General features: G+C 39.1%; 1 protein-coding gene across 2 annotated transcripts; it reads right to left on the bottom strand.

Annotated features, from left to right (window-relative positions):
- fasn (fatty acid synthase) lies at window positions 1–25,874 on the bottom strand. 2 transcript variants are annotated; one of them, XM_058793754.1, is made up of 42 exons: window positions 25,454–25,874; window positions 20,797–20,946; window positions 20,315–20,467; window positions 19,366–19,539; window positions 18,858–19,058; window positions 17,939–18,061; window positions 17,413–17,528; window positions 16,876–17,010; window positions 16,288–16,750; window positions 14,570–14,757; window positions 13,908–14,097; window positions 13,643–13,737; window positions 13,071–13,205; window positions 12,763–12,966; window positions 12,558–12,673; window positions 12,292–12,467; window positions 12,020–12,211; window positions 11,224–11,304; window positions 10,921–11,106; window positions 10,634–10,813; window positions 10,348–10,551; window positions 9,514–9,827; window positions 9,042–9,428; window positions 8,700–8,870; window positions 8,040–8,155; window positions 7,740–7,894; window positions 7,421–7,624; window positions 7,176–7,326; window positions 6,913–7,091; window positions 6,333–6,452; window positions 6,097–6,219; window positions 5,765–5,988; window positions 5,454–5,655; window positions 4,540–4,691; window positions 4,360–4,451; window positions 3,873–4,270; window positions 3,595–3,783; window positions 3,140–3,367; window positions 2,625–2,836; window positions 2,429–2,527; window positions 2,016–2,267; window positions 1–1,627 (listed from the first exon to the last, which is right to left on the bottom strand). In XM_058793754.1, the coding sequence occupies exons 2-42, from the start codon at window positions 20,921–20,923 to the stop codon at window positions 1,490–1,492; spliced, it is 7,545 nt and encodes a 2,514-aa protein (XP_058649737.1). In that variant the 5' UTR covers window positions 20,924–20,946; window positions 25,454–25,874; the 3' UTR covers window positions 1–1,489. The 2 variants fall into 2 exon arrangements, with proteins under 2 accessions (XP_058649737.1, XP_058649738.1); XM_058793755.1 differs by lacking the exon at window positions 25,454–25,874 and adding an exon at window positions 24,888–24,996.
- Between the last annotated feature and the right edge of the window lie 942 nt (window positions 25,875–26,816).

Genomic DNA, 26,816 nt, shown 5'->3' on the forward strand with positions numbered 1-26,816 from the left:
TGTAAGTTAGTAATAGCTTTTTATTTGGACTAGTACAATAAATACTGGAAAAATTACACCAAAAGAAAAAAAATATTTCAATAATAGAAAAGTGAACTAGCTTTTCCAGCTTTGCTCTAAACATTGAAAGAAACCACAATTCGTCACTGACTTCAGCAATTAGTCTCAGAAATGTGTAGTGATTTGCTTTCAAACAGAAGACTGTCCTCTGTTGTGACAGAAAGAGAAAGTCAGTAATCACGTCACTGCCATGAAAATATTGATACATCGCCAATTTCACTCCTACACCAAATAACACTTCATTCTGACAAGATTTCGACTAAAATATGTGATTTGCACTATGAACTGAGCTTGTGTTTAATGTGGACCTGGCCACAAGAATTTACTACAACTAACATCTGAAGTATTAAAGCAGTCAATTAATTACAGAGCATTTTGGGAGAACATATACATCTGAGAGACAGCCGAACAAGGAATGTTGGTACTATCCTCAAAAAGAGGATTGGAAACGTCAATACAATATTAATACTCCAGTTATTGGTCTACAGTTAAGCAGCAAAGCATCATTATAGTATGAGCCGAGATGATTCACTCTGGATTGCCGAGCATTTCACATCAGTGTCATATTTGTATTTTGCTTTAAGCTTGTGCAATATATTCTTAAAGTAACAAATATTTTATAATTAATTCCTAACTTCAACGTAAACATTAACGTCAATTAACCAGCTCTCTTAATAGTCACTCATCCAGGAATGTTCTTTTAATACTTATCTTCCCTTTTAAATAACATCAATTGCACAGTTATTTCAGCATAAGTTTAGATGTTCAGCAACAACAAGAGAACCAGCGAATATCATTCAGAAAAGAAGAACAATGCTACAGTAAACATAAGCGATTTTAACTAGTACTGCTAAAGCATCAGTAACCGCTTACAATTGGTAAACAACAATCTCAGCTATGTGCGTAACTAGAATCCCAACGGGTAATATGTGGATTTGAATACAGTGAAGCCTTAACTTGCAGTCCGCATCATTAGGTTGGATGAATGAACATGAAAGCACAGTTCTGACAAAACCTTTAGCAGACTTATGCAGGTTAGACCGTGAGCACTACAGCTAGGCACTACTTAGGGTAAATGGCACTTAACTATGCTCTCATGCTAGAAACCAGTGACATTTTAGTTTTCACAGTAACATGTGATGATTTATAGAAGACAATGAACAGCTGATTGAATCTTAACCGATAAAGCAAATAAACAGATATGCGTTTTTGTTCCCAGCGTGGAATAAAGAAGTAGTAAAGGGTGATAAGCAATTGAGATGTGTAGAGAATGAGAAAGATGAGAAGGAAAAGGCTGTTGTGTGGGTGAGAGGTACGAACTGATCACAAACGTGCATGCTTTAATACGCCGGGACACAGTTTTGGTTTGTCAGGTGAAAGCAACAGAGTAAGGGTGAAAAAAGACGTAAAAGACGTTAGCTGGGAAGGTTCAGCCCTCTCTGGTGCTGACTCTGGGTTCAGCCAGTGAGCTGTGGATAATGCCTGAGATGGACTCCACACCCTCGCCCTCTAGGAAGGTCCGGTGGTCTCCCTCAATCACATGAACTGACACCTTGCCATCACACACCTGCAGACATAACACAATCCAAATATTAACACTACAGGGATGCATTATAGCAACATGTTTTTCTCTCAGCATGATCTCCTTCCCAGATTAAGAAGCACTTCCTGTGCAATTATGCTTGCTGTACACAGACCATGTTTAGAGCTACATCTCAAAGGTGATCACAGTACAAAATGTCCTCAAATTTTAATATTAATAAATTTTTTTCTTATTTGAAAAACAAGTTCAAATACAGTACAGTTCAAAAGTTTGGGTAATTTTTTTAAATACGTGTTATTACATTCAGCAAGAACACATTAAAATGATCAAAAGTGACAATTAAAAAAATAATTATCCACAGCACCAAATCACGTGACACTTAAGACTATAGTATCATATTTGTGGTCCATACCTCGTGCAGTTTGTAGTCAGATCCTAAACCATCACCGTACTCGCTGCTGGCCTTGGCTCTCAGCAGGGTGACATTGCCGTGATACTTGGAAGTTGGAACATAGCGGTCAGCAGCCTTCAGTTTGTGGTAAAATGTAGAAGCAGCAAAATGAAGCATATCTCGGCTGATATTCTTATGGCTGGATGTGATCAGATCAACAGCCTTGTTCACACGGGCCTCCAGGTCTGACAGAGGTAACAATGTCTCCAACAGCTGTGCGAAAGGATACAGAGACAGCATTAGCTTTAGCACTGACTGAACTGTAATGAGTTAGGTACTGTCTATTTAGAAAAGACCATTTTAAATAAATTTAAAGAATTAAGGGTCAAAAATATTTTAAAGAATGAACCACAAAGTAATAGTTGTTCATGTACCTTGTTGTACTCAATGCCAGTGAACTGTTGGATAAAAGCACACAGAGCTTCAGTCTCAGCCTCAGACTCTTTGCCAGGGGTCAGTTTGGCTCTGTAACTCTGTCAGAGAAAAAAAAACCAAAACAGAAATGATGACCATGTGACCTATCATAGCACATTTTTCTGTTTTTGTGTTTTCTGAGCTCTTTTACTGCACCTGTGTATAAGCTGCCACGTAAGAGTGTGAGCCGTCAAACAGGAAGAGGTATTCCACAGGGCATTTGGCTGCCTGCAGCTGTGAGCACATCTCAAAAGCCACACAAGCACCGAACGAGTAGCCAGCGATGCGATACGGCCCCTCTGGCTGTACCTGCCTCACGCACTCCATGTAGTAAGCAGCAAGACTCTGGATACTGTCTAGAGGAGCGGCTACAGATGGACAAAACACATAAAACAGACAAATATATAACAGGACTGAATTTGAACAAATAAATAAATAAAATAACAATCATTAAACATAATTGCCTTTCAAGTGTAAAGCCCCGTTCACACTGAGAACAATAACTATAAAGATAACGATCATTATCGTTATAGCTTTGGTGTGGACTCTGCTATTCTTAAATATTGAGAACAATTTTTAGAACTATAATATCTTACTTTATCTTTATATTGATCATCCTTGGTGTAAACGGGCCTGAACAGTGAAAAGTGATCTTGAACTTGTGTTTGTACCTTTGGTGCACTGCAGGCCGTAGCACGGCACACTAAGCTTGCTGGTGAGAGTGCGGAAGGCGGCAATGGAGCCCTCAATGGGGTGAACGAGGAACAAGGGCCTTTCGGCACTCTGGACCTCGTTCAGCGGGGCCACCGTGGGGCCATCCGGGTTCACCAGCATCCGGCTCAGATCTGACTCCAGCAGAGCTTGAGCACCAGATCGCTTTGCAGGAGCAGTTCGGGACTCTGAGAGAAACAGAATGAGAGAAAGTTATATATTGATGCATTATTCTCCAAATAATTCAACGTACTGTTTCTTACAAAAAATTCAATTACATCTCCTGAATTTATACATTTATTCAATCTTTTAGCAACTTCCCAATATCTTATTCAAGATACTGTGGATAACAAAATATGTTCTAAAAAAAAACCCCCTCAGGCTATCGATATTGACACGAATCACACACACTCACCCTCTTTTCCTCCTGATTGGCTGGAAAGCTCCCGTAGCTTATTAATGGTTAGCTGTCTGATTTCCCTCATTGCCATTACAATGTCATAGTCCCTCTCCAGTGTCTGCCTAACCTCAACACCCATCAGCGAATCGAGACCCAGATCAGCCAATGAGGCGTCAGCATTCAGACTGTTCACGTCACGCACACCTGAGAGAAAGAGGCAACACTGTAACTTTAAAAAGCATAAAAAAAGTGCAGCTTATCAGACTTTACACATTTCAGGTCTGGGCTTTTACCCAGAATATGAGCCACAGCCTCCACCAGGTCCCTCTGTCCACTTCCTTCTCCTTTAGCGACCACCACTTTCTCCGCCAACACAAAGCTGGACATTACAGGCCGCTGCTGGCACAGGAATCTATCCAGTACTTCCAAACAGGAAGACATGCGCTGGGGCAACGTGCCACCAATTACAGCGTCATTGCCACCCATGGTCTCCAAAACGACACCCACATCTCCAATGGCGCCCCACTGTATGGCCAGGCCTGGCAGGTTGTCGTGTCGGCGCTGCTCGCACACTCGCTCCATGGTGGAGTTGGCGAAGCCGTAGTTGCTCTGGCCAGCGTTACCTCGGCCGCAGCTGACTGAAGAGAACACCACAAAGTGCTGAAGCTCTGGGCACTTCTGCCTAGTCACACTGTGGAAAAGGAGTCATTTATTAAAATTTGTCATAAGCAACAAGTGAACAGCTGAAGAAAGAAGATATTCAGTCAAACCATTCCCTACCTGTCTAGATGGATGGTTCCACCGTATTTGGGTTTGTTGACGTCAATGAAGTGCTGTGGGGTCAGATTCTCCAGCATGCCATCTTTAAGGACCTAGTTGATAGAGAGAAATATCAGTCATGTTTTTGTCCTTAATTTGACTACAAATGAAAGTGAACTGAAAGCAACAACTGAATATTACCATGGCAAGGTGGAAGATGCCACCAACTGGACCCAAGCGGCAGGCCTCAGTGATGAGACGCTCCGTCCCTGCCATTGAGCTGACATCACTAGTGGACACAAGAACCTGAATGCCCATGGCCTGCCACTCTCGAATGCGCTTGGCTTGATAACCTGTCAAGGTAACAAACGTTTTAATGTGTAAAATTTATTAATATTTTGAATTAGCTTATTTTTAGTGTTTGTTTTAATTTTAGTTTAAAGTTTTAGTAATGTGTTACGGGCTTCTGCATTTTTGATTTTTCTAATATTTATTTCTGTTTACCTTTCATTTATATTTATTTCAGGTTTTAGTACTTCAACTTTATTTCAATTAGTTGCCAAGGGAACAATTTTCATTTGATTTAATAAAAATATTTTTTAATCTAATATTTATATTTTATTTTAGCTGTATTTGATGTTATATTTAATGACATTTAAAAAAAGATATTTGTAGTACTTTAGTGGTTTTATTTTTTCATTTATTTCAGTATTATTTATTATACATTTATTTCATATTTATTTCAGTTTTTAGTCATTTTAGTACTTATTTTATTTCAGTTAATTGGAAAGGCAATGTTTTAAATTTTCAAAATGTTCTAGTTTTCTAATTTTTCTAATAATTTCTAGTTTTATTTCAATTAATGAAAATGATTAGTTTTTGTTTTTTGAATAGTTTTTGTTTTAGTAATGTGCTTTTGTCATTTTTATTCATTCATAATATTTCTATTTTAGCTTTAATTTATACTCATTGCCTAGGAAACTAACTGAAATAAATCAAATATAAATATTACATGAATAAGATTTACATATAACTTCATTTTTACTTAAATTAATTTTGTTTTAGTTAACAACAACACTGACATGAAAACTGATCACATCGTAGTGCATATTTACCGTTGCGGATGCCAGAACGTGACGTCAGCACCAGTTTACGAGCACCTCTCTCAGTAAGCCATTGGGCCAACTCCAAGCCGAAACCACCCAGACCTCCAGTGATGATATATGAGAGAGAGGCAGGGAAGAAGGTACGGCAGATAGCGGGAATAGAAAGAGGAGAGGCTGCAGGAACAGTGCTGCTCGTCTCCTCTGAACGTACCTGAGAGGTGAAAGCAGAGAAAAGCAATTAGCACAGTAAAGGATGAGAAATCTACCATTCAATATTTCATTTTTTATGCAGGTTCATTCAAATAAACCACCGCCCTTACCTGCAGCAGGACTTTGCCGATGTGTTTGCCCTGAGCCATGTAGCGGAAGGCGTCCTCCACCTGGTTCCTCTCAAAGACAGTGGTACGTAATGGCTGAACGACTCCACTAGTGATTCCCTTCTTCAGAAGCTCAGATACCTCCTCCCATTCCCTGTTCCCCTCCTCAAACAAAGCATCCAACAATATGCCGTGGAAGGCCACGTTCTTTAGGAACAGAGCCATACCTGAATCAAGAACAATTGGACAATTACATTTAAGTGTAAAAGTAAGAGAATAATAGATCCAAGATGATTTTTGATTGATTCAGAAATTGTTGTACATCTGGGACGCACCTAATGGTGTGTTGTTAGAAAGGTCATATTTGCCGATCTCCAGGAAACGCCCATGTCTGGCCAAACAACGCAAGCTGGCCTGCAGCTTCTCTTCAGCTAGGGAGTTTAGTACCAAATCAACTCCTGAAAAAAACAAAACAAAAACAAAAAAAATATTTTTGGTTTAATCTCAATCCACAGCAATTTAGACGCAATGCTGCTTTGTATTCAGAGTCATTGTAATGTAGTCTTTTCACCTTTGCCTTGAGTCTGGAGCATTACATGCTGTTCAAATGAGGCGTCTCTAGAATTAGCGAAGGATTCTGCTGTAAGCTGTGGGAATCTTTCCTGCAGGTACGCCGCCTTCTCTCCAGAACCTGTGAATCAAAACGAGATACACGTCAGCAATGTTCATTTCTTAACAGCCGTTTTAGTCATATCTTTTGTCTTTTGATGAAAATCTCCACTAAATTTACACAAATCTAATTTAGTCTATGAAAATGACTTTAAGTGTCACATGCAAGAAAATTAAACCAAATATTCAAAGATTTTATATATTAATTAAAACATTACATTTAAATGTGTTCAACTGCCCTTTGTTGAATTGTACATTTTTTATGTTGTAGTTATTCATTGACTATTGTAGATGTGTTTTAATTAGTGATATACCAAATTTAGTTTTGTAAAATTAGTTTTCATTTAACACATTTGCGTCTTTTTGCGTAGCTGTGTTTGGAGTTAATTTACTCACTAGCAAAGAGATTAAATTCACCAGTGTTCATTAATTACAAATCACATCTTTTTAAACTCTTAAAGAAGCAAATGTGCGTCACTTACCAACAGTTGTGAAGACTCTGCAGCGCATACTAAGTGCAATAGCAATAGCGGCCTGTCCCACCCCTCCAGAGCCTGAATGGATCAGCACACTTTCTCCCGGCCTCAGACGCCCTCGCACCACTAGGGAATAATATGCGGTGGCATACACAACTGGAACGGAGGCGGCCTGCTCCAGTGTCCTGCACATAAACACAGCTTCACTTAGCATTGAGAGTTTTGGAGGAAGACGTCTCATTCAGATTCAGAGGTGCTGAGGTTCTCACCAGCTAGATGGAATATCCCAAAGGAAGCGCTTGTCTGCGTCCACACAGGTGGCTAGACCTTTAGCTGGCAGCAAACCCATTACACGTCGCCCACTGGGGTCTCGCCCTGAAAACTCCATTCCCAGCATGCATTGCTGCAGCGCGATGTCTCCTGCATGGACAAAACAAGAAAAGTCTCTTTCCTAAGTCTTTTTATAGGGTAAGCTAGCGTGCGAGATTTCACATAAACAGGATGGGGTACAAACCAGGGATGGCATCTGGAGGCAGTTTGCCAGTGGCCAGCATGATGTCTCTGAAGTTGAGGGAGGAGTAGTAAACACGGCAGAGCTGCACATTGGGATTGGATGGGACAAAATGACGCAGCGGGGATGCAATCCATCTCAGTGATGAAAGATCACCACGAGTCAGGACATTGACGTAGGCCTGATCTGTCAACTCCTCGCTAAGTTCTAAACATGAATGCACAGAACAGAAGGTGATTATAACATGCTCAGAAGACTTTATCTAATCAAAGCCAAATCAGTCAGTATGTCACTAAAAGTCTTATATGACATCCTTTTTTACCTTGTGTTAACAACTGGTGTCTAAAGACACCCCACTGTCCATCACGGTACACGTTCATGACCAGATCCTTCTTCAGTAATGCCTTCATCTCCTTTTGGGTAGGAACAAGGGAGGGGACTTCAGCGTCCTTACTTAGATTAGAAACAAATGCACACCTATTGGAGAGGAGAAAAAAAGACCATGTACATGAATACTACAAAACATTCAATATCTTACAATTGCATAATTGTAACATCAAAAATATAACATAAAAGTACAGTAGCATATGTGGAACACCAATTGCACAGGAATTGGACGGACCGTATACGGTTGCCTCCGGGTTCCTGTCTGAGGCAGTTCACCATTCCCACCACTCCATTATGACCCTTAGTGGCAATGAGCCAGACTGGGATATCAGATGACTCAGCTAAAGTGCTCTAATGAGAAAAAAAGGAGACAGAAAGGGTTAGAGGCATGCATTAGGATTCATTTAATTAGTGTCTGCCTATTGGTTTTAGCTTGTTGTTATGGGATTCAGAGTGTTCTTGGAGGGCTTGGCAACACCACTAATGAGTTTGCATGATTAATATCATGATGAAACCGAAGTAGTGACAAATTTTCCCCCCCATATTGTGATGACGGATTATCAAAAAAAAAAAAAAAAAGTAGGGCAGGGACTTGAGCATATCTATCAGTTGCTGATTGGATTTTGAGATGTGTGCATTGTACTCTAAATGAATGCAAACTTGTAGGGTGGGGTTAAGAGGACTAAATGATTGAAAGTTTTGCATATGCCACCAGAGAGAAGGCTGAAGTTTTCACCAGAAGACAGGCATGACATTTTTGATGAAACATTACAAGGTAACTCCTTTCCATTAAAAAAGGATCATATACATGGATGAATAATTCACAGTAAGATCTATAACAAGAATTGTCTAAACAGATACTGTGAATTTTCATTTTGCTGACTTTAATAATCACCTTTACAGTCTCCACCCATTTATAGTCAGTAGGGTCCACAAAAATAAGGATAGGTTGATCCTGAGGGGGCTGTTGGCGCCGATGGCAGAGGAAGAGAGCAGAGCCGTAATAGGACTTTCTCAGCATGACAACATTTAAAGAGGCCTTTTGGAAGAGCGCCTCCCATTCAGTCTGAAAACAAAAAAACAGTTCCATTTAGAACCTTGCAATGAACGTTGCAATGAGCCAGACAAAACAATACACTGTTATTTAATGTTGTTACTTAAATACATCTTTGTCATTCACTTTCATTTTTGTTGTGGATCTGAGCGATTTAGCACGTTAAAGTTTTTAAGCACACACCTGTGTCAACAAACCCTCCTGGTTGTTTTGAGAGGTGAGGAAGGCTACCGTTTCTCCCAGAGTGTCTCCTCTCAGCAGGGCGTGGATCAAAACAAAACCGCCTTCCCTCACAGCTGAAGTCAGGTTCTGTATCAGAAGTGCAGGGTTGGCCGTGTGCCCTGTCGCATAGTTACACACAACCAGGTCAGCCCCATCCAGACCACCCGTTGCTGGGCCCTGAAGAGGGTCCCACTGAGCAGTTGAGATGCCCTGCTCCTCCAGGGAGCTCTGGTGAGCAGAAAGCTGGTCAATGGAGACATCTGAAGCCGTGTAGTCAAGACGCAACATTGGCTGGATATTGAGGAGACCAACAGCCCGAGAAAACACATGACCGTCAGCAGCTAGAGCCTGAAGGAGAAGAATACATGTTGAGAACTTCAACCGTGTCATCCACCCCTGCCTATTTTCATCCTAAATAATAAATTCACCACACCTCCACAACTTTGAGTTTTCCAGGAGTGCTGTTCTCAAGGGCCGTGTCCAAGCAGTAACGTAACGCCTGGGAGTCCAGCAGGCCGTTGAGCAGAGGGTCCTGCAGCAGACAGTCTCTCTCCTTCTCCACTGTCTGTTCCAGCTCAGAGCGCAGGTTTCCATTCAGCTCCAGTCCGCACAGCACAGTGAGCAACCGCAACAGGCCTTTCTCTGCCTCTGCTCCAATCAGCTGGCTCTCTGTTGCACCTTCTAGCCCAGGGATGGAGATCTTCACTCCCTGATTGGCCAGCTTCCTCTGCAGACGCTGTATTAGACCTGCACATACAACATAGGGAAAGTAAGTACAGTGCCACTGAAATAGAGGAAAATACCCCAGAAAATTAAAACAAAAATTAAATCATTTTAGGTCCATCTAATTTTACAAAACCTATGAATGTAAAACATTAAATTTAACAAAAGCGAAAGACATTTATAATGTTGTGAAAAAAAAATTCTGCTGTTCATCTGAACTTTCTATTAATAAAAAAATCTTGAAAAAAAAAACAGTTGATCAATAACTGTTTTCAACATTGATAATAATAATAAATGCTTCCTGAACACCAAATCAGCACATTATAATGATTTCTGAAGGATCAAGTGACACTGAAGACTGCTGAAAATTATGGAATAAATTGCATTTCACAATATATTAAAATAGGAAACAGTTCTTTTGAATTGTAATAATATTTCACAATTTTACTGAATTTTTAGTATATTTGTGAAAGAAGTCTGATCAAAAATAGTTAACGCAAAATACCATGCTGCATTTCTCAAAGAAATGAAAATCACAACGTGCCTTTGCAATGTCTCAGTTGGTCTCCAAGTTTCTCATTGGTTCTCAGGCAATCTAAGTCCATATAGGGAACAAAGGCAAACTCTTCTAAAGTGGGTGGAGTCTGCTGCTGTTGGCGACGGGGTGCTACAGTAGCGTGAAGCCCACAGATCCGAACTCCTCCAGCTGTTATGTTGTCCAGGCAGCGGTTAACATGAACATCCACAGCTGAGGAGAAGAAATTTTGGTCAGATACATTTCAACTCAGGACAGGTTACATCAGACTTCAGGTAGATGGTGTGTCTAATACCTTTCTGATCATCTGTATACTCGTTTACCCTCTCCTCATGAAGTCTGGGGTCCACACACACAGAGCGGATGCGAGTAGGCAGTCTCAAGCTGCGACCAGACAGCCCCACTACAATCATCTGCAGCATGGTGTCTAAAAATGTCACCCAGTTACCAGTCCAGTGAAGCTTTCCATAGTCACCTGGAAGAACCAAAATACAAAGAGCTCAGGACTGGCCAAATCTTATTTTTGACCATAGCAGCATTATATCCACAATATAAGTTTAAGATGCATTTGAGGGGAATTACCAGCATTGTTAGACTCCAGGATTCCCTGGAAGGTCTTTCCGTAGTCATATCCACGCAGACGCAGCTCTTTGTAGATGTCCCCGGCTTTCAAAAGCAGTTTAGGATCTTCCTTGTCTACAGCCATTGGTTTATTCAGCTCAGCATGGAAAGCTTCAAGTCCAGCATCCTCCAAGACACTCACCTTACCTGAGACACCAAGGGTATCAGTGTGATTATTTGTCAATTTACAAATATCTTGTTTTACTCAAAAACATCACAATGAAAGAAGTTGTGAATGGGGTCTCATGTCGACTGGAAACTCACCACTGACGGCTAGATTTCCATTCTCTGACACCTCAAAATGGTTAGTGGCGGGCATGAGTCGCACTTCCAGCTGGACAGACCCTGTGATGCAGTGCACAAAACAATTTGGTTAGCACTAAGCCACACGGACTAGCTAACAACTAGTCTGTTCTATTTAGTTTCAAATTTACTCCAAAGTATGGAAGTACACTACCATATAAAAAAAATTGGGAGTGGTAAGACTTTTATGTTTTTTAAAAGAAGCCTCTTATGCTCACCAAGGCTGCATTTATTTGATCAGAATATAGAAAAACAGGATTATTGTGAAAAAGTATTATAATTTGAAATAACTGTCTTCTATTTTAATATATTTTAAAATGTAATTTACTCCTGCAATGGCAAAGCTGGATTTTAACAGTTAATCCAGTCTTTAGTGTCAAAGGGTCTTTCAAAAGAACTGCATTTATTTGAAATAGAAATCTTTTGTAACATTTTAAATGTCTTTACTTTTGTTCAAATTAGCGTGCCCTTATTGAATAAATGTAATCATTTCTTTAAAAAAATCAAAAATAAAAATAAAAATATATATATATATATATTTTTTTTTTAAAGAAATGATTACATTTATTCAATAAGAGCACGCTAATTTGACCAAAAGTTGACCAAAAAATCTTTCTGACCCTAAAAGTTTGAACATTAGTGTATTTTTGGTAATAAAGTATATATTTCTACCTCAGAGTAAGAAATAAGGCATATAAAGGTGCAATAGTGAGAAGTTTGCATTTACAAGAGCTGTCAAAGAAAACAAATCTTTTACCCGTCTTGGGTAGGATGGTGGCTCTGTGGATGGTGACGTCTTCAAAAGTAACAGGTGTGTGCTCCATGACTGCACCCAGAGATCTCATCAGAGTCCTCCAGGCCAGAACCAGGTATCCTGTGGCTGGGTACAGCACCCGACCATCAATGCAATGTCCAATCATGTAGTAATCAGGAGACTCTGGGTTCATGTCTGCACAAAACATTCAAAAATAAGCATGACATGACAGCAAAGATGAGAAAAACACTCATTTCAACTTCACAACTACCCACCTATATTGTACACCGTGGCTGAAGTGGATCCCCCTGAGCCAGCAGGGAAGTCCTCCACCTTGGGCACGTCCCAGACCTGGGAATGATCCCACTGAATGTGAGGGGAGATGAGTGGGGTCCCGGTCGGAACAGGATATTCAACAGTTGGGTACAACTTATTACTGTCCACGTTAATTCTGCAGATGTAAGAGAGTGTGCATCAATCATCGGAAATGCTGACGATTCGAGGTCATAACAACTAGGAAATTAAGAGTACAAAGACCAACCCATTCATGTAGGTTTTTCCCACATGAGAGAGGAAGAACTCCAGATTGTTGGCATGTCCTCTTTTCATTAGTGGGAGGATGGAGCAGGTGGGTTTTAAGCTCCGCTTCAGGATGGCCTGAAGATGAATCAAGAGTATGTTAATAATAGAAATGGATCTACATTTGAATCTTCAAGACATGTATATTAAGGTAAATTCCCTGTTACCTGCAGCAAAGCATGTGGGGCAATTTCTACTACCACAGCATTATCTGGCACAAAGTTCAGTCCCTCTTGAAAGAGCACAGGGCTGACCAAGTTATTGACGTGGTACTCTGCAGATGAGTAGAGCGCCAGTGGACTCTCCCAGTCCACCTGTGGGATGGACGTGCTGATCCAGCGTGCTGAACGAGGCTTTGGGCTTTTTATTACCTAGAAGAACATGCACAGGAAGTCAGAGTCTATCTGTGCTGAGGTTTTGAGATGCTAATGTCCAGCAGAGGGCACTGTGACACTGCAATGCCTCACCAACTCACATTCTGCAGTGCAGACAGAAGAGCTGGAGCAATAGAGGCCATATAATACGAGTGGAAAGCCACACCAGCACTGCGCACTTCTTTGGCAAACACACCGCTCTCTTTCAGCTGGGCAACAAACTTGCTGACAGAGTCCTGCACAACCAAACACTTACGGTTAGGTACTAGTATACATACTTTCATTCTATACATTTAAAAAATATAATAATTTCTCAAATCCTAAAAACCCTAAGAATATTTTATACATGTATAGAATTAATGTTAGTTTGGTATTTAAAAACAACAACAATTTTTATGCATTTAAAATAAGGCTGGAGAGACTGGAGTAAAGGCTACTGAAAATTATACTTTGCTATCATTGGACTAAATTAAACTAGAAAATACATTCAAATAGAAAATAATTATTTTACATGTAATAATATTTGACAATGTTACCATTTATACTGTATTTTTAATAAAATAAATGTAGCCTTGAGTATCAGGAGTATTTTTATTTTTTTTTCTAAATTATAAAATACAATCAAAATTTTTTTCTGAAATTAGGGTGATGTTATTTCTTAGAGGGTATATACCTGAGGGCCTGAGATGGTCACTGTATCCTCAGCATTGTGACAAGCAGGAACGACACCCTGTGGACACTGAGCTTTGCATTCTTCCCACGTTAGGCCTGAGGGGGGAGATGATGGGAGGGTTGGTCAAAGGAACCATCTAAGCTTGCTAAAAAAAAATTTATAGCATACATTGCTGAACAAAAGACTAGGCAAATCCCCCATGAAGGGACGCTTTGCGTCCGATTAATGAAGCAAAGCCTTTGAAGGCATCTACTGTCACACTAACCCACTGCAGCCATGCCCCCCGGGGGCAGGTTGGCCTCTTTAATACAGCGTCCTCTCCAATAAGCGGCCAGAATGGCCTCGCTGTGGCTCAGGGAGCCGTCAGCATAACCACATGCTAGCTCTCCTACAGAGTGGCCCACGATCCCATCAGGCTGAAGACCCATCTTCTGCAACATGTCAATCTGGGCAACCTGGAAATTTGACAGGAATGCATTCAGGTAGGTGAAAGATAGTCAGGCATTAAAATTGTGAGACTACAACTGGCAAGTCTACTAGGTTTGACATGAATTATATCATAGAATTATCGGTTCTTTTGTCTCATAACTGATTGTGATGTGACAAGTTTGAATATGCAAGTGTGCCGGTTCCACAGGAAAGAGCAGTTTGATTGAGCAGAGAGAATGCCATACAGGTTTGAAAATGTTGGTTGAGTTAATAATGACAGAATTGTAATTTTTGGATGTCTTTATGAGACAGTCTTGCAGACGGAGCAACTGTTGAAATCATGACTGATTGTGCCACTGTATTGCAACATTTGGCAGGCCTATATCAGATCCAAAGTTGTCAGGGGTCATTTTTTCATTGAGAAACTCTGCTGATGTCAGTTCCGTTCCAGTCACACTGGCACTGTACTTGGTATCTCTAGAGTGGGGGAAGACTAACCTGGATGGCTGCAAGACCAACAAATGCGTGGACAGTGTCTTCAAAAGTGCTCTCATCAGCGTCCATGAGCAAGCGAGACAGACACAACCCAGTGTCCTTCAGAGCCACGTCCGAACGCTGGATCGACTCCCGGAATTCAGGCAGCTGCATCAGGCTACGGCCCATTCCAGCCCACTGCGTGCCCATACCTGGCAGGAGACAGATACAAACAAAGACAGGACACAGAAATAAAAATCCAGCCAATGTGATCATGTGTAGTGAGAGAGAGACTTTCCATTACGGTGACTGACTTGCTTTGAATGACAACCTTAAAAGGATTAGGCCTATATAATCGCACATTTTACTGTATACTTTATTTCCACAAAAAAAAACATTAAGCATCAACACTGTTTATAATAAGAAATGTTACTTGTGCACCAAATTAAGCATTTTAGAATGATCTCTGAAGGATCATGTGACACTGAAGACAACTAAAAATTCTTCAGTTAAAACGAATTACAATAGAAAACGGTTACTGTAAATTATTATAATATTTCACATTACTATTTTACAGTATTTTTGATCAAATAAATGCAGCCCTGATAATCATGATTATATGTAACACTAGATAATTTTCCCTAATAAATAAAATGACAAACAAAACATTCTTGACTCATTTGTTTGATTGGGTTCTCTTTGTCTACTTTCAGGACTTGTGCGAAAATCTGATGATGTTTTGGGTCATATTTATGCAGAAATATAGAAAATTCTAAAGGGTTCACAAACTTTCATGCAGCACTGTAATATATATATATATATATATATATATATATACACACACACACACACACACTATTTAGTATTTTTTTTATTATTATAAAAATGTAATTAGTTGAAATTTAGTTTATTTATTTATTTAAATTTCCCATTACCTTATAGGGTTAGTTCACCCAAAAATTCTGTTATTAATTACTCACCCTCATGTCGTTCCTTCTCCCCGAGTTACCATCTTCCGCCATTTTGGAGAGTACCTCAGAACGTAATCAGCGCATGCTGAATGTAAACAACGCTGATTATGTCGATTACGTTCTGGGGTACTCTCCAAAATGGCAGAAGGCGGTAAATTATTGTTTTCTTTGCGCACAAAAAGTACTTTCGTAGCCTTGTAAAATTACGGTTGAACCCCTGATGTCACATGGACTATTTTATCGATGTCCTTGCTACGTTTCTGGACCTGGGAACATTGCAGTTGCATTGCTGTCTATGAAGGGTCAGAGAGCTCTCAGACTTTATCAAAAATATCTTAATTTGTGTTCTGAAGATGAACAAAGGTCTTACGGGTTTGGAACGACATGAGGGTGAGTAATTAATGACAGAATTTTCTTTTTTGGGTGAACTAACCCTTAAACTGTTAATTTTTGGCTGCTGTGCCTTTAAGAAATGCCCTTTCTGCATGTAAAATAAGAAAAATTGAACTTTTATTGTTAGTTCTTTGCGTGTTTAGGATTAATGGTATCTAATAGTACCAGCTTTCTTGTTTTTATCTCACCATGACAGCATCAGAAAATTGCTTTTGCAGCTTTGTTCCAATAAAAGCTCTTTTTGGATGGGACAGGAAGTTTCTATAAGTTACAGTATGTATTCTGTAGTATATCAAGCTCCTTTAATATAAAATGTTGAGGGAAATAGGATTTCACACATTTAAAAGTTTGCCATAAAAAATATAAAGGCCCCCTCACCTGAGCAAATGTACCAGAGGGGTCTGGGTGTGGGCTGGGCTTGTTGAACCTCTGTAAGCTCTCCCTGTGCTCCAATCAGTGCATAGCCCCTGTACGGCATGCTTGCCGTTGGAACTCCAGACACATCATTCAGAAGAGACAGGTAGCTTGGGTTATCCTTATGCTGCTGAGCATTGTTGAGAAGGGAAGTGACCGCCTCCTCAGTGCGACCGGAGGCCTGCAGGAGTCTGGGGACTGAAGGTTGTGCAGCCTGAGCCAGTGATTTTGAACCATGTGGACGCAGGATAACATGGACATTTGAGCCTCCGAAGCCAAATGAGTTGATGCCCACAATGCCACCGCGGACAGGTATGGGCTCCGACACCACACGCACCCGGCCGTCCGTCAGAGCAGGAATGTCAGGATTTGGATCATGGAAATGGATGTTGGGAGCCCAGATGCCATGTTCCAGAGACAAAACCACCTGATCGCATGCAACACAAGTTACTTGATTTACTTCACATTTAAGATGAGGGATTCAGCTTCCAGATTTTTAAAGAAACAGCTGAGTAAGCTAAAGCTAATTAAAGCAGAAAACACTTTATATACCTTGGCAAGAGCCGCCAATCCAGATGCAGGCTCTGGGTGTCCCATGTTGGATTTGGTTGAGCCAATCAAAAGAGGATCCCTCTGTGACTGACAGAATACACTCACAATGCCATTCGCTTCCTGAGGATCCCCAACCTGTAAAAGTTATTTTCAATATACACATAACAACAAGCTGAAATGTCTATTGCTCAATGACTGTATTTACATACACAATGATATTATGCATATTTAAAACTTATATTTATTTTTATATTAACATAAAAATTAAATTAAAATGTCCTTTTTTTTTACCACCATTTTCAACCTTAACTTAAAAACATTAAATTAAAAAAACATAGTTTTTTTATTTTTATTAATCTTTATTTATTTACTTGCTTGCTTATTTTTTACTTATTTATTGGAATATAGAAATTGGAAAATTGTGTGAATGTAAACATGGTCAGTTTGAATCAGGCACATTTCGAACTGTTCCCATTCTTATTTTCAAAGCAAATCTCTTCTTAAGGGATGCATGCGTGTAATTTCATAGTGACTGACCTTAGTACCAGTGCCGTGGGCCTCGATGTACTCCACCTGCTCAGGTGATATGTTGGCATCCTGGTAAAGGGAACGGACCAGGCGCTGCTGCATCTCACCTGATGGGAATGTCACCCCTGAGAAAAGAGAAACATATCACATTCCAGAATATGAGGAGATTTACATGTAGCAGCTATGACATATGTCTTTCTGGAACGCACACGTGAGCTACAGCATGGATTCTTCTGTTCTCAATGTAGCAGCACAACAGGAACTAGAGGGGGTCTGATGTCAGGCGTATGCCAGAGATTTCAAATACCCTGAGCCCTCACGCTCAGCCAAGTGTCATGTTTAAAAACACTGGTGTGTGAAGTGTGGCAGAAGGCACTGGGGGAAAGGCTACGACATCTACAACAGATATAGTGCCAGCTTTTATAGTAATGCCAGGCTTCCAGAGTGAGTAAGAAGGTATAAACTAAGCTGATTTCACTCATGCTGGAGGATTTGAGGTAGATTTGACATATGTGGGAAGGAAGGATGAGTTTACCTTGCTCTTTGTAGCCGTCTGTGTTATTGCCAGCATTGAGAACTGTGGCGTAGATTCTCTTGGCCATTGACTTCTTGGTCAAGAGTACTGCAACAGCAGCCTCTGAGCGACAATAGCCATTTCCTAGAGGGTTAAACAAAACAAAACAATTGTATCAAAAAGCCAATTTTATGGAATGCTACTTTTGCCAAAATTTGCAATATTTAGCAAAATATATATCGTCAGGTATTATATTAAAAAATGCAATGTGAAACTCAGGGTTATTAGAGTTCAAATTAAAGCCACTAAAATATATATAAATAACAAAAAACTGTTCAGTTACATTCATTAATTCAATTCATTTTAACTTGAAGTACTAAAATAAAAAAAATTTAAACTATACTAAAAATGACAAAAATACAACAAAATTACTAAAACTAAATTAGAAAAATAAAAACTAACTAAAAATATTAGTCTCATAATAGTGAGGCAATAATACTAACACTGGCTCAACTTGACTATTGATTTCCATTTTGACAAATTGAACAGAAAAATTATCAGCTGCCATTTTTAACATCTCTTTCCAGACTCATTTTGTTGGACTATAAGAGTAGAGACATATTTAAACGAAATTGGATTAAAAATACGCTAACTAACCAATTTCTTCTCTAATATTAGTCATAAGTGGACAGAAAATTGCTAAATTAACCTTGCAATTAGCATACTTCTGCTGAAAACATTTATTGTTGCATAAAGCATGATACTTCAAACACCATTTTTGTTATGCATTATTCAGTGCGAACACTAAGAAAAGACTATATTCTTATAATTATGCAATGATTGATGCTTATAGAACCAGATTCCTTTAATACCTTCTGAGAAACCTTCTGACATACCACTGAGAAAGCTTTAGACGTTACAGTGACATGCGTAATCTCACCTGAGGCATCAAATGACTTGCATGTTCCTTCTGGACTGAGCATGCCCAGTTTCATGAACTGCACTGAGGTGTTGGGCTTGAGCAGCAGGTTGACTCCGCCCACAAGTGCTGCATCACATTGGCCATGGCGAATAGCATTGAAGGCATTCTCCAAAGCCAGCAGACTAGAGGAGCACGCTGTGTCAATGGCTGTACTGGGACCTGAATATTCGTTGTACATCAAACACAACAGTTAATGGCTGATCACATTAAGAATTCTTGCATAAAGTGATTTAAGTAATCCATTTCAACTGGTTGTCCCAGTCTAATGTGATAGTATGAGTCAAGTTACACCAGTGACAGACGTGACTGTGTAATGAGTCACTTATTCAAATCACATCAGACGACACATCACACCATACAGAAAGAATGACGACAGTCTTTCAAAACAAAGGTTCTGACAACTCAATTCTGTCCTACAATGTGCGTGAGCATTGAGTCGGTAATTAAACTTGTAATGTTTGCATACCATTGAAATCAAAGAAGTAAGACAAGCGGTTGGCAAACATGGCCCTCTGGCATCCTGTCATGCTGTATCCCAGCAGCTCCTCTGGATCTTTACTGAAGGCCTCTCCTGCCTCTGAGCCACTTACTCCAATGTAGACGCCAGTCTTGCTGCCACGCATGGACACTGGGTTAATGCCTAACAGGAAAAATCCACATGTTTTATATTCACATAGTCAGTGAACACTGAAAAATAATACATTACACATGCAATACATTACAACTATATTTAAAAATACTTCATATAATTGCTCTATATAGAGACTTGGCATCAGTTTGGCTGTTTAGAAATGTTAATATAAATAATTTAAATACTCATATAAGCACCATATATACTAATAGTAATTTTTAAAATGTTTTTGAAAGACGTTTTTATGCTTACCAAGGCTGCATTTATTGATCAAAAACACAGTTTTGTGAAATATTTACAATTTAAAATAACTGTTTCTAATTTTCAGCAGCCATTACTCCAGTTTTTTTGTCACACGATCCTTCAGAAAACAGTCTAATATGCTCATGCTCATCCGGTGCGCAAGAAAAATGTATTTTATTATCAGCGTTAAAGCTTAATATTTTTGTGGAAACCTTGCCACATTTTTCAGAATTCTTTGAATGAATAGAAAGTTCAAAAGTACAGCATGATATAAATATTTTGTAACATTAGAAATGTCTTTGTCACCTCAACGCATCCTTGCTGAATAAAGTAATAATAATTGTAGTAATTCAAAAATAAAACTTAAAAAATTAAATTAAATTAAATAAAAGCACGCCTGAAAATAACATTTACATTTATTCATTTGGCAGATGCTGTCATCCAAAGTGGCTGAGCATTCAGGCTATACATTTTTCAAGGGTATTAGCTACCACAAAATATTAATACCTATTATAAATAAAAGAGGGCAGCCGATACGAACCTCCATCGACGATGGCCTCGTACGATATCTCTAGCATGAGCCTCAGCTGTGGGTCCATAGTGTGTGCCTGTTTGGGATGCACACCAAAGAAGGCTGCATCAAATCTGTCGATTTCTTTTAGTTTTCCATTTCTCCGGGGAAGGCCATACAGACCTAGAATTTTAAAAAAGGGGGGAAAAAAAGGAATCAAAAGCGCTCTCTACTCATCGTCCTAAGCCTGCTTGTGCTTTAGCACATGAATGAGAGCATTAGCTTGGTGCCAACAGAGAGAAGAGAGACCGGTCCTTCAGAAAACCCAAAGCCAGACGGACAAGGAAAAGCACAGAACAGCAGCCAGGTAGGCAAGGAGACCAGCAGTTGAAAGACACTACAAACCCCAAGGTGCTCTTAAGAAAAGCATTATGATAAAAATCATACTAATTAAGTCTATAGGTTATTTAAAAGTTATTTCAAATGATAAAGCCATTCAAATATTAGCATACCTGGCTTCCACCGCCTGTCATCTTCTGTGACCATATCCACTCCATTGAAAAGGTTCTGCCAAAATTCTTCCAAATTGTTAGACTCAGGAAGACGACCTGAAATTCCGGCTATAACAATATCCTCCATGTCTGGTTAGATCGTCTTTGATTCTAAGGGGGAAGAATAAAAGAAAGAAGCGGTCAGTCAGTGAACAGAAAACCTTGCAAAAATGGAGGGATTCTGTCAGCTTGAACTACATTGGCATTACCAAGAACTGTGTGAATGCGAGCGTGTCATTCATTTTAAATCAGCGGTTTGTAAGTTGGGGTCACCGAGTTGGTGCAAAATTGGGGATAGGCGGGAGAGTGTGCTCGGGGGGGCGTGGCCTGGAAAGCTGGACACTTTTGTTCTCCATTTCAGGGTCAGAGCACTCAAAGCGACAGCATGTATGGGATTCCTGTTCATTCATTGCAATCAAGAAGCGGTGACAAATACAAAGTGTCCCTCTGTTCCACTTTCCTCAAAACACAAAGGGGGGTTCATTTTAATTTGGTGGACGACAGACATTTCATTAAACATGCCTGTATGACTGTACAGCATGCAATGTAGCAATGCCATCGGACATATTTTACCATCTTTACAAAGAATACACAATAACTAAAAATGAACCTCAACCAGCAGTCATAATGTATTTTATGTAAATATGTGACCCTGGACCACAAAACGAGTCTTAAGTCGCTGGGGTATATTTGTAGCAATAGCCAAAAATACATTGTAGGGGTCAAAATGATCGATTTTCCTTTATGCCAAAAATCATTAGGATATTAAGTAAAGATCATGTTCCATTAAGATATTTTGTAAATTTCTTACAGTAAATGTATCAAAACTTAATTTTTGATTAGTAATATGCATTGCTAAGAACTTCATTTGGACAACTTTAAAGGCGATTTTCTCAGTATTTAGATTTTTTGCACCCTCAGATTCCAGATTTTCAAATAGTTGTATCTCAGCCAAATATTGTCCGATCCTAACAAACCATACATAAATGGAAAGCTTATTTATTCTTATTTATTATTATATGAATTTTGAAAAATTGAAACTTAAGACTGGTTTTGTCATCCAGGGTCACATATGTGAAAAATATGATAGAGTTTAGCATGTAAATCAATAAACATGCATTACATAACAGCTATTCAGCTAGTCATAATAACCTTTCACAGCATGACTGAGTCGTAAATGATATTAGTACCTAGTAGCTATAAAAGTAGGACAGATCATTTTGCAGAAATTATGCATCATAAATCAATAAACTTAATTATAATTGTCCAAATAAAAGAAAATCAGAAAAGAAGCCTTTGCTAACAACTTTACATCTTTTTATCATTTGTTTCGACATCGGAGAAATATTAAAGAAATTCTGGTTCTTGTTTCATAAGGATAAAAGATATGATTCACTCAACAAATCTTCTGTCGTAAATGTGCAATGGACAGCAAGAGCAGGATTTTCAGAGAATATTCATTTAATTTCAGGCTGTTTCGCACACAGAGCTATCACATGAAAATAATGTATGCATGTTTGGGGTTGAACGACTTCGGATTTTTTAGTCGCCTTTTATGTGATGAAAAACGAGTCGAAGTCGACTAGTCGCTGATGACGTCATTAATGAACAAATAAGTCTGAGGCTGTGACTCAAACACCTTGTGCTATGGAATATGACACAGTGCTGCCCACATGGCTTTTGCTCCTATAACAGCTAATTTTTATTAGTTCTTCTTTTGTCTTTAAAGTAGCACAGTAAAGATTACATTCATATGAATGCATTAGTGAGAGCGATTGCGTGTGTGAATTAATTCTACCTGGCAGCGACTCTCTACTAGTAGTGAAGCTGTGGGATTTAGTTATTAAGAAATATATGCTTGAACTTTTCTAAGCTATTTTATTGAGAAATCACAGAACAGTGTTGACAATACATTTCCGCGCTGAACGATTCTGTGCACGCGCTACTGTCTGATAGAGATGTTCACAAGTCTTTAACCTGGAGTCCGAGTCAAGTCTGAAGTCATTTAATGGCTCACTAAAAAAAAACATTCATAATCCCCATGTACTGAAATCTTCCTATTTATGAAGCTGTTTTATAGGCTATAGACTAAATATATGATCTGCTTTGTAAAAAAAATAAAATAAATAAAAAAGAGGTGTTAAAATGTAAGGTTAATGTACATCCAGCCTGTTATGTTTTAATCCATTACCATGTTAATCAAATCCTATAATACGAGTTCAATCTACCATGACAACTCAAATCGTAAATATCAAACATGTTTGATATTTACATCGGGCTATATATGATGTAGAGTGTGAATGAAAATGTAATCTCAGTCTTTATTTGTAAATCTTCCAGTTATGAATGCCTTTCTGTGTTATTGTTCAAAGCATTGAATAAAAAAATAAAAAAATAAAATAATTTACATCTGGCTGCCTCTGACGTGATACCCTCGATAGCCAATGAGAGCGACCGTCACCTACCGGATGTTGCGTGCTTCTACAGCTGAAACTTGTGGTCTTGCGGTCTCGTTGAATCCTCTGGTGTGTGCGTTCAGAGGATTATAAGGCTAAAAATCGGTTGAACTGTCTTCATGTCTGTGGTCTCCCATGGTTTTAAAATCGTTTAAGATTTGAAAATCGTCTAGTGTGCAGCCAGCTTAAAGCGTAGTGGCAGAGCATTAAAGTCGATTAGTCGGTGCAACCCCTAATGTATGTATGTAGTAAGGTCTACTATATATTTAAATATTTTATGATTAAACATTAGTAAGTGATGTCAAAGCTCTTTAAAATAACCTGACAGGGTGACAAGCCATTGAGAGCAGATTCAGTATGAAACTTATATGAAAATCAATTGTTGTTATATTTAGTTATAATTACAGATTATCTTTAGTTATAATTAAAGAAAAACAATACTTTTCAATTGCATAAACAGAATTAGCAAAACTGAACAGGTAAGTCTGAAAAGAGGAATTAGTGCCCTTTGTTGCCATAGTGACAACCGGAAGGAGTCTTTGCCGGGCAGGTGCTCACATGCACCAGCTTGTTTGTGAACATGCATGTGTGCGAGTCATTTAAAAGTACTATTTAATGCAACAATACAATACAGACATGTCAAAAAGCAGTCAACTGAACACAACATAACGAAGCATCTACAGTAGACAGAACTACTAGCACCACAAAACAAACAGCTATGTTGATTTTAGTGTAAACCAGGCTACATTATCCTGGTTAGGATTGCAGTAGTACTAGGAGTAAATTACTATTCTGATTGCTTTTAACATTTAACCACAATACAACAACATTATGCTCGGCAGAAGTAGATTGAGAAAATAAACGGATTTCCGAATCGACTGTAATCTACCTGACCCAGATCCGAAGCACTGATGTATCTGACCACTCGCCTCGCTACAGCTCTGATTAACAACCTCCCATGGTGCAGTGCTGAGTGTCATTAGCTGTCGTAAAGTCCTTAAAACATCAGCCACATGCTTGCCTTAGACCATAAATAAAGAAATACAATGAATTCGCAAAAAATATTTTATAGACAGATGAGGATGTCAAGACGACAAGTAATGAGTTTTTAACCTGACCCCACATATCAACAATACTGTCAACTGAACATAAGGGTTAACTAATTAAAAAGAAAGGAAAAAAAGATGATTAGGCTGCATGTTTAATCCTGACAAGCCAAGGATGATGTAAACAGAGTCCTGTAATAGAAACTAGACTAGCCTGACAAAAACTGCCCTAAAAGCATCTCCAGTTTGACTGCTCTCAGTGATACTGACTGGTTACATGCCAAAAATCTCAAGGAGGTTTCATAGACTGACAAATTCCGCATCGACTCAACAATGACCGCCCTAATACTTTTCCACGTCTCAACAGATTACATTCTTGTTGTTAGGTTTAATATCTATTCTCTTTCTTTTCAGTTTATGGAAAGAAAGATTCAAGGCATAATGCTATTTCTCTTAGGCAAAGATGAAACGTAGTATAATCACACAGAAACAGCGCGAGATGCTGTCATGCTATGCTGAATTTGCAGCCACCAGCTAAACGTTTACTCACATTTGGTCAAGAGTGTGCTGGTTACGTTCACTCACAAGTGTGCAGTATACTCCGGTTGAAATTAGTAATGGGAAGTTCGACTCATTTACGCGAATCGATTCTTTCGAACAGGTCCACAAAAGCGATTCTGTGATTCTTTTACGTCATGACGTAATTACGTCATCACGCGGTCCCAACATCTTTATCCCATCCCGTGCAATACATCACAAACTAAACTCATTTGCATATCTTGGGTTAAAAAACGTTTTGCTCGTTTGAATAAAATGCTACATGCAGTGTATTTTTTTCTGTTGCCCGGCTATTAAAATATATTTTGCCTCATCAGTAAAATCCTCGATTCATTCTAAATGCTTTTGACTCCCGGTTCAAAGAGTCGGTGATTCAGCTGTGGCTGATTCACTGAAAAGACCCGACTCACAATAACGATTCGTTTCGTTAGTAATATTATTATTTTTTCCCTGCATCTCGATGTTGCATGCCTGAAACTCCACCTTTACTACGTCAGTCTGCATCTGGATAAACTACAGATCCAGAACTGACACGATTAATAATATATGCTCTCTTACCTGGATGCGGGTACAGTTTAACGCTGTGTTTCACGCAGATCCTTTGGGATAGAGTCGACTTCTATATTCCTCTTAATCTTTGTCGGCTCCCGGTACAGAATGGAGAGTTTCGTGATCCCCCCTTTGGCCAAGCCCTAGAAATTACTCTCGCCCTTCTGAGTCCCTGTGTCTGTTTCATTTAAATGTCTGACATCCTCGATGGCCACGCCACATGGGCTGACAGTTTGGCTCTGAGGTGCAGTCCAATGAGAGAGGAGGCTGGGCTGTAGACGCAGCCAGTGATGGGCTGATTTCCTAGCGCCGCAGAGGAAAAAAAAGCATCTAAAAAGCCTGGGTTACTAAAGTTCATCCCGGCATGATCACATGCACAGCAGCAAAATTTCTGCTTTTACGGGTTCGAGCGAGCAAGTTCAAGTTCAAGTTGACACGAGGGTCGTGTGTCTGCGGTTTGCAAACAACCAGACATTGGGTCAATTTAGCATGCAACATTGGATTGATATTGAAACACAGCATCGATATTTCATCTGTCATAATTGTTCATTACTAAGTCACAGTATGAATTACTTTTTTTTTTTTTATTTGAAATGGCATCGAGTAATAACATTATTGGATATAATTACAGCTTGTTAAAATATTTATACAATTTCCTACAAATGGTTTTCAAACATTTTTAAATTTTCACGTATCTAGGTTTTCTAGCGTTTCCTAAGGAATTCTTAATGAAATAGAGCTAATGTTTCTCTGCTTTATTTATTTATTTTGATCACTCCATATTGCTTCTTGCATGTTGGTTACACTACGTTGACTTTGATTTGATGGACAAAAAGTTTTCAGAATTAATATTATTATTTTAAATTGCTTCGCTGATTTTTTCTTTCTTTCAGAAAACATCATACAAAACAACATTTATTTTTTAAAGAATCTTACAACATTTAAACATATTTCCATATACAGTATGTTCATTGTAGAAAGGTATTCAAGTCATTTTCATATAAATAGCATTTTTAATACAATTTTGAATAACCTGAGAGAATCGATGTGCTTTTTGTTGCATAGCACAGAAGAGTCATATTAATGCACCATTATGCACAAGGATTCAGTCTAAATAGAGCAGTCAAATATGCACACTATAAATTTGGTGTGTTTACATTGTTTATATTGATGTTCGTCTAATACACGATGTATTGGTCTAACTGTTGGATAGATGCAGAAGTATCAGCACATGAAGACTGCACACAGATTGTGTTGAACCGGGTGTCTGTTGGCGGCGCTGTGGAGCTCGAGAGACACGTGAGAGACACAGCGCATGAAATTTTGTCGGTTGCCTGTGGAAAAAAAATTCACCAATCAGTGAGCGGAGGTG

Source organism: Onychostoma macrolepis, chromosome 12 (genome assembly GCF_012432095.1).
Source record: "Onychostoma macrolepis isolate SWU-2019 chromosome 12, ASM1243209v1, whole genome shotgun sequence".
Taxonomy (NCBI): Eukaryota; Metazoa; Chordata; class Actinopteri; order Cypriniformes; family Cyprinidae; genus Onychostoma; species Onychostoma macrolepis.

What these genes read in the sequence shown, in the direction of transcription:
- fasn (XM_058793754.1), bottom strand. Translation starts at nt 20,923, where the DNA reads ATGGAGGATATTGTTATAGCCGGAATTTCAGGTCGTCTTCCTGAGTCT. An exon ending in TGACAGGCGGTGGAAGCCAG is followed by an intron (nt 20,468 to 20,796) that starts GTATGCTAATAT and finishes TTAAAATTCTAG; the next exon opens with GTCTGTATGGCCTTCCCCGG. An exon ending in TGGGATATTCCATCTAGCTG is followed by an intron (nt 7,092 to 7,175) that starts GTGAGAACCTCA and finishes GTTTATGTGCAG; the next exon opens with GACACTGGAGCAGGCCGCCT.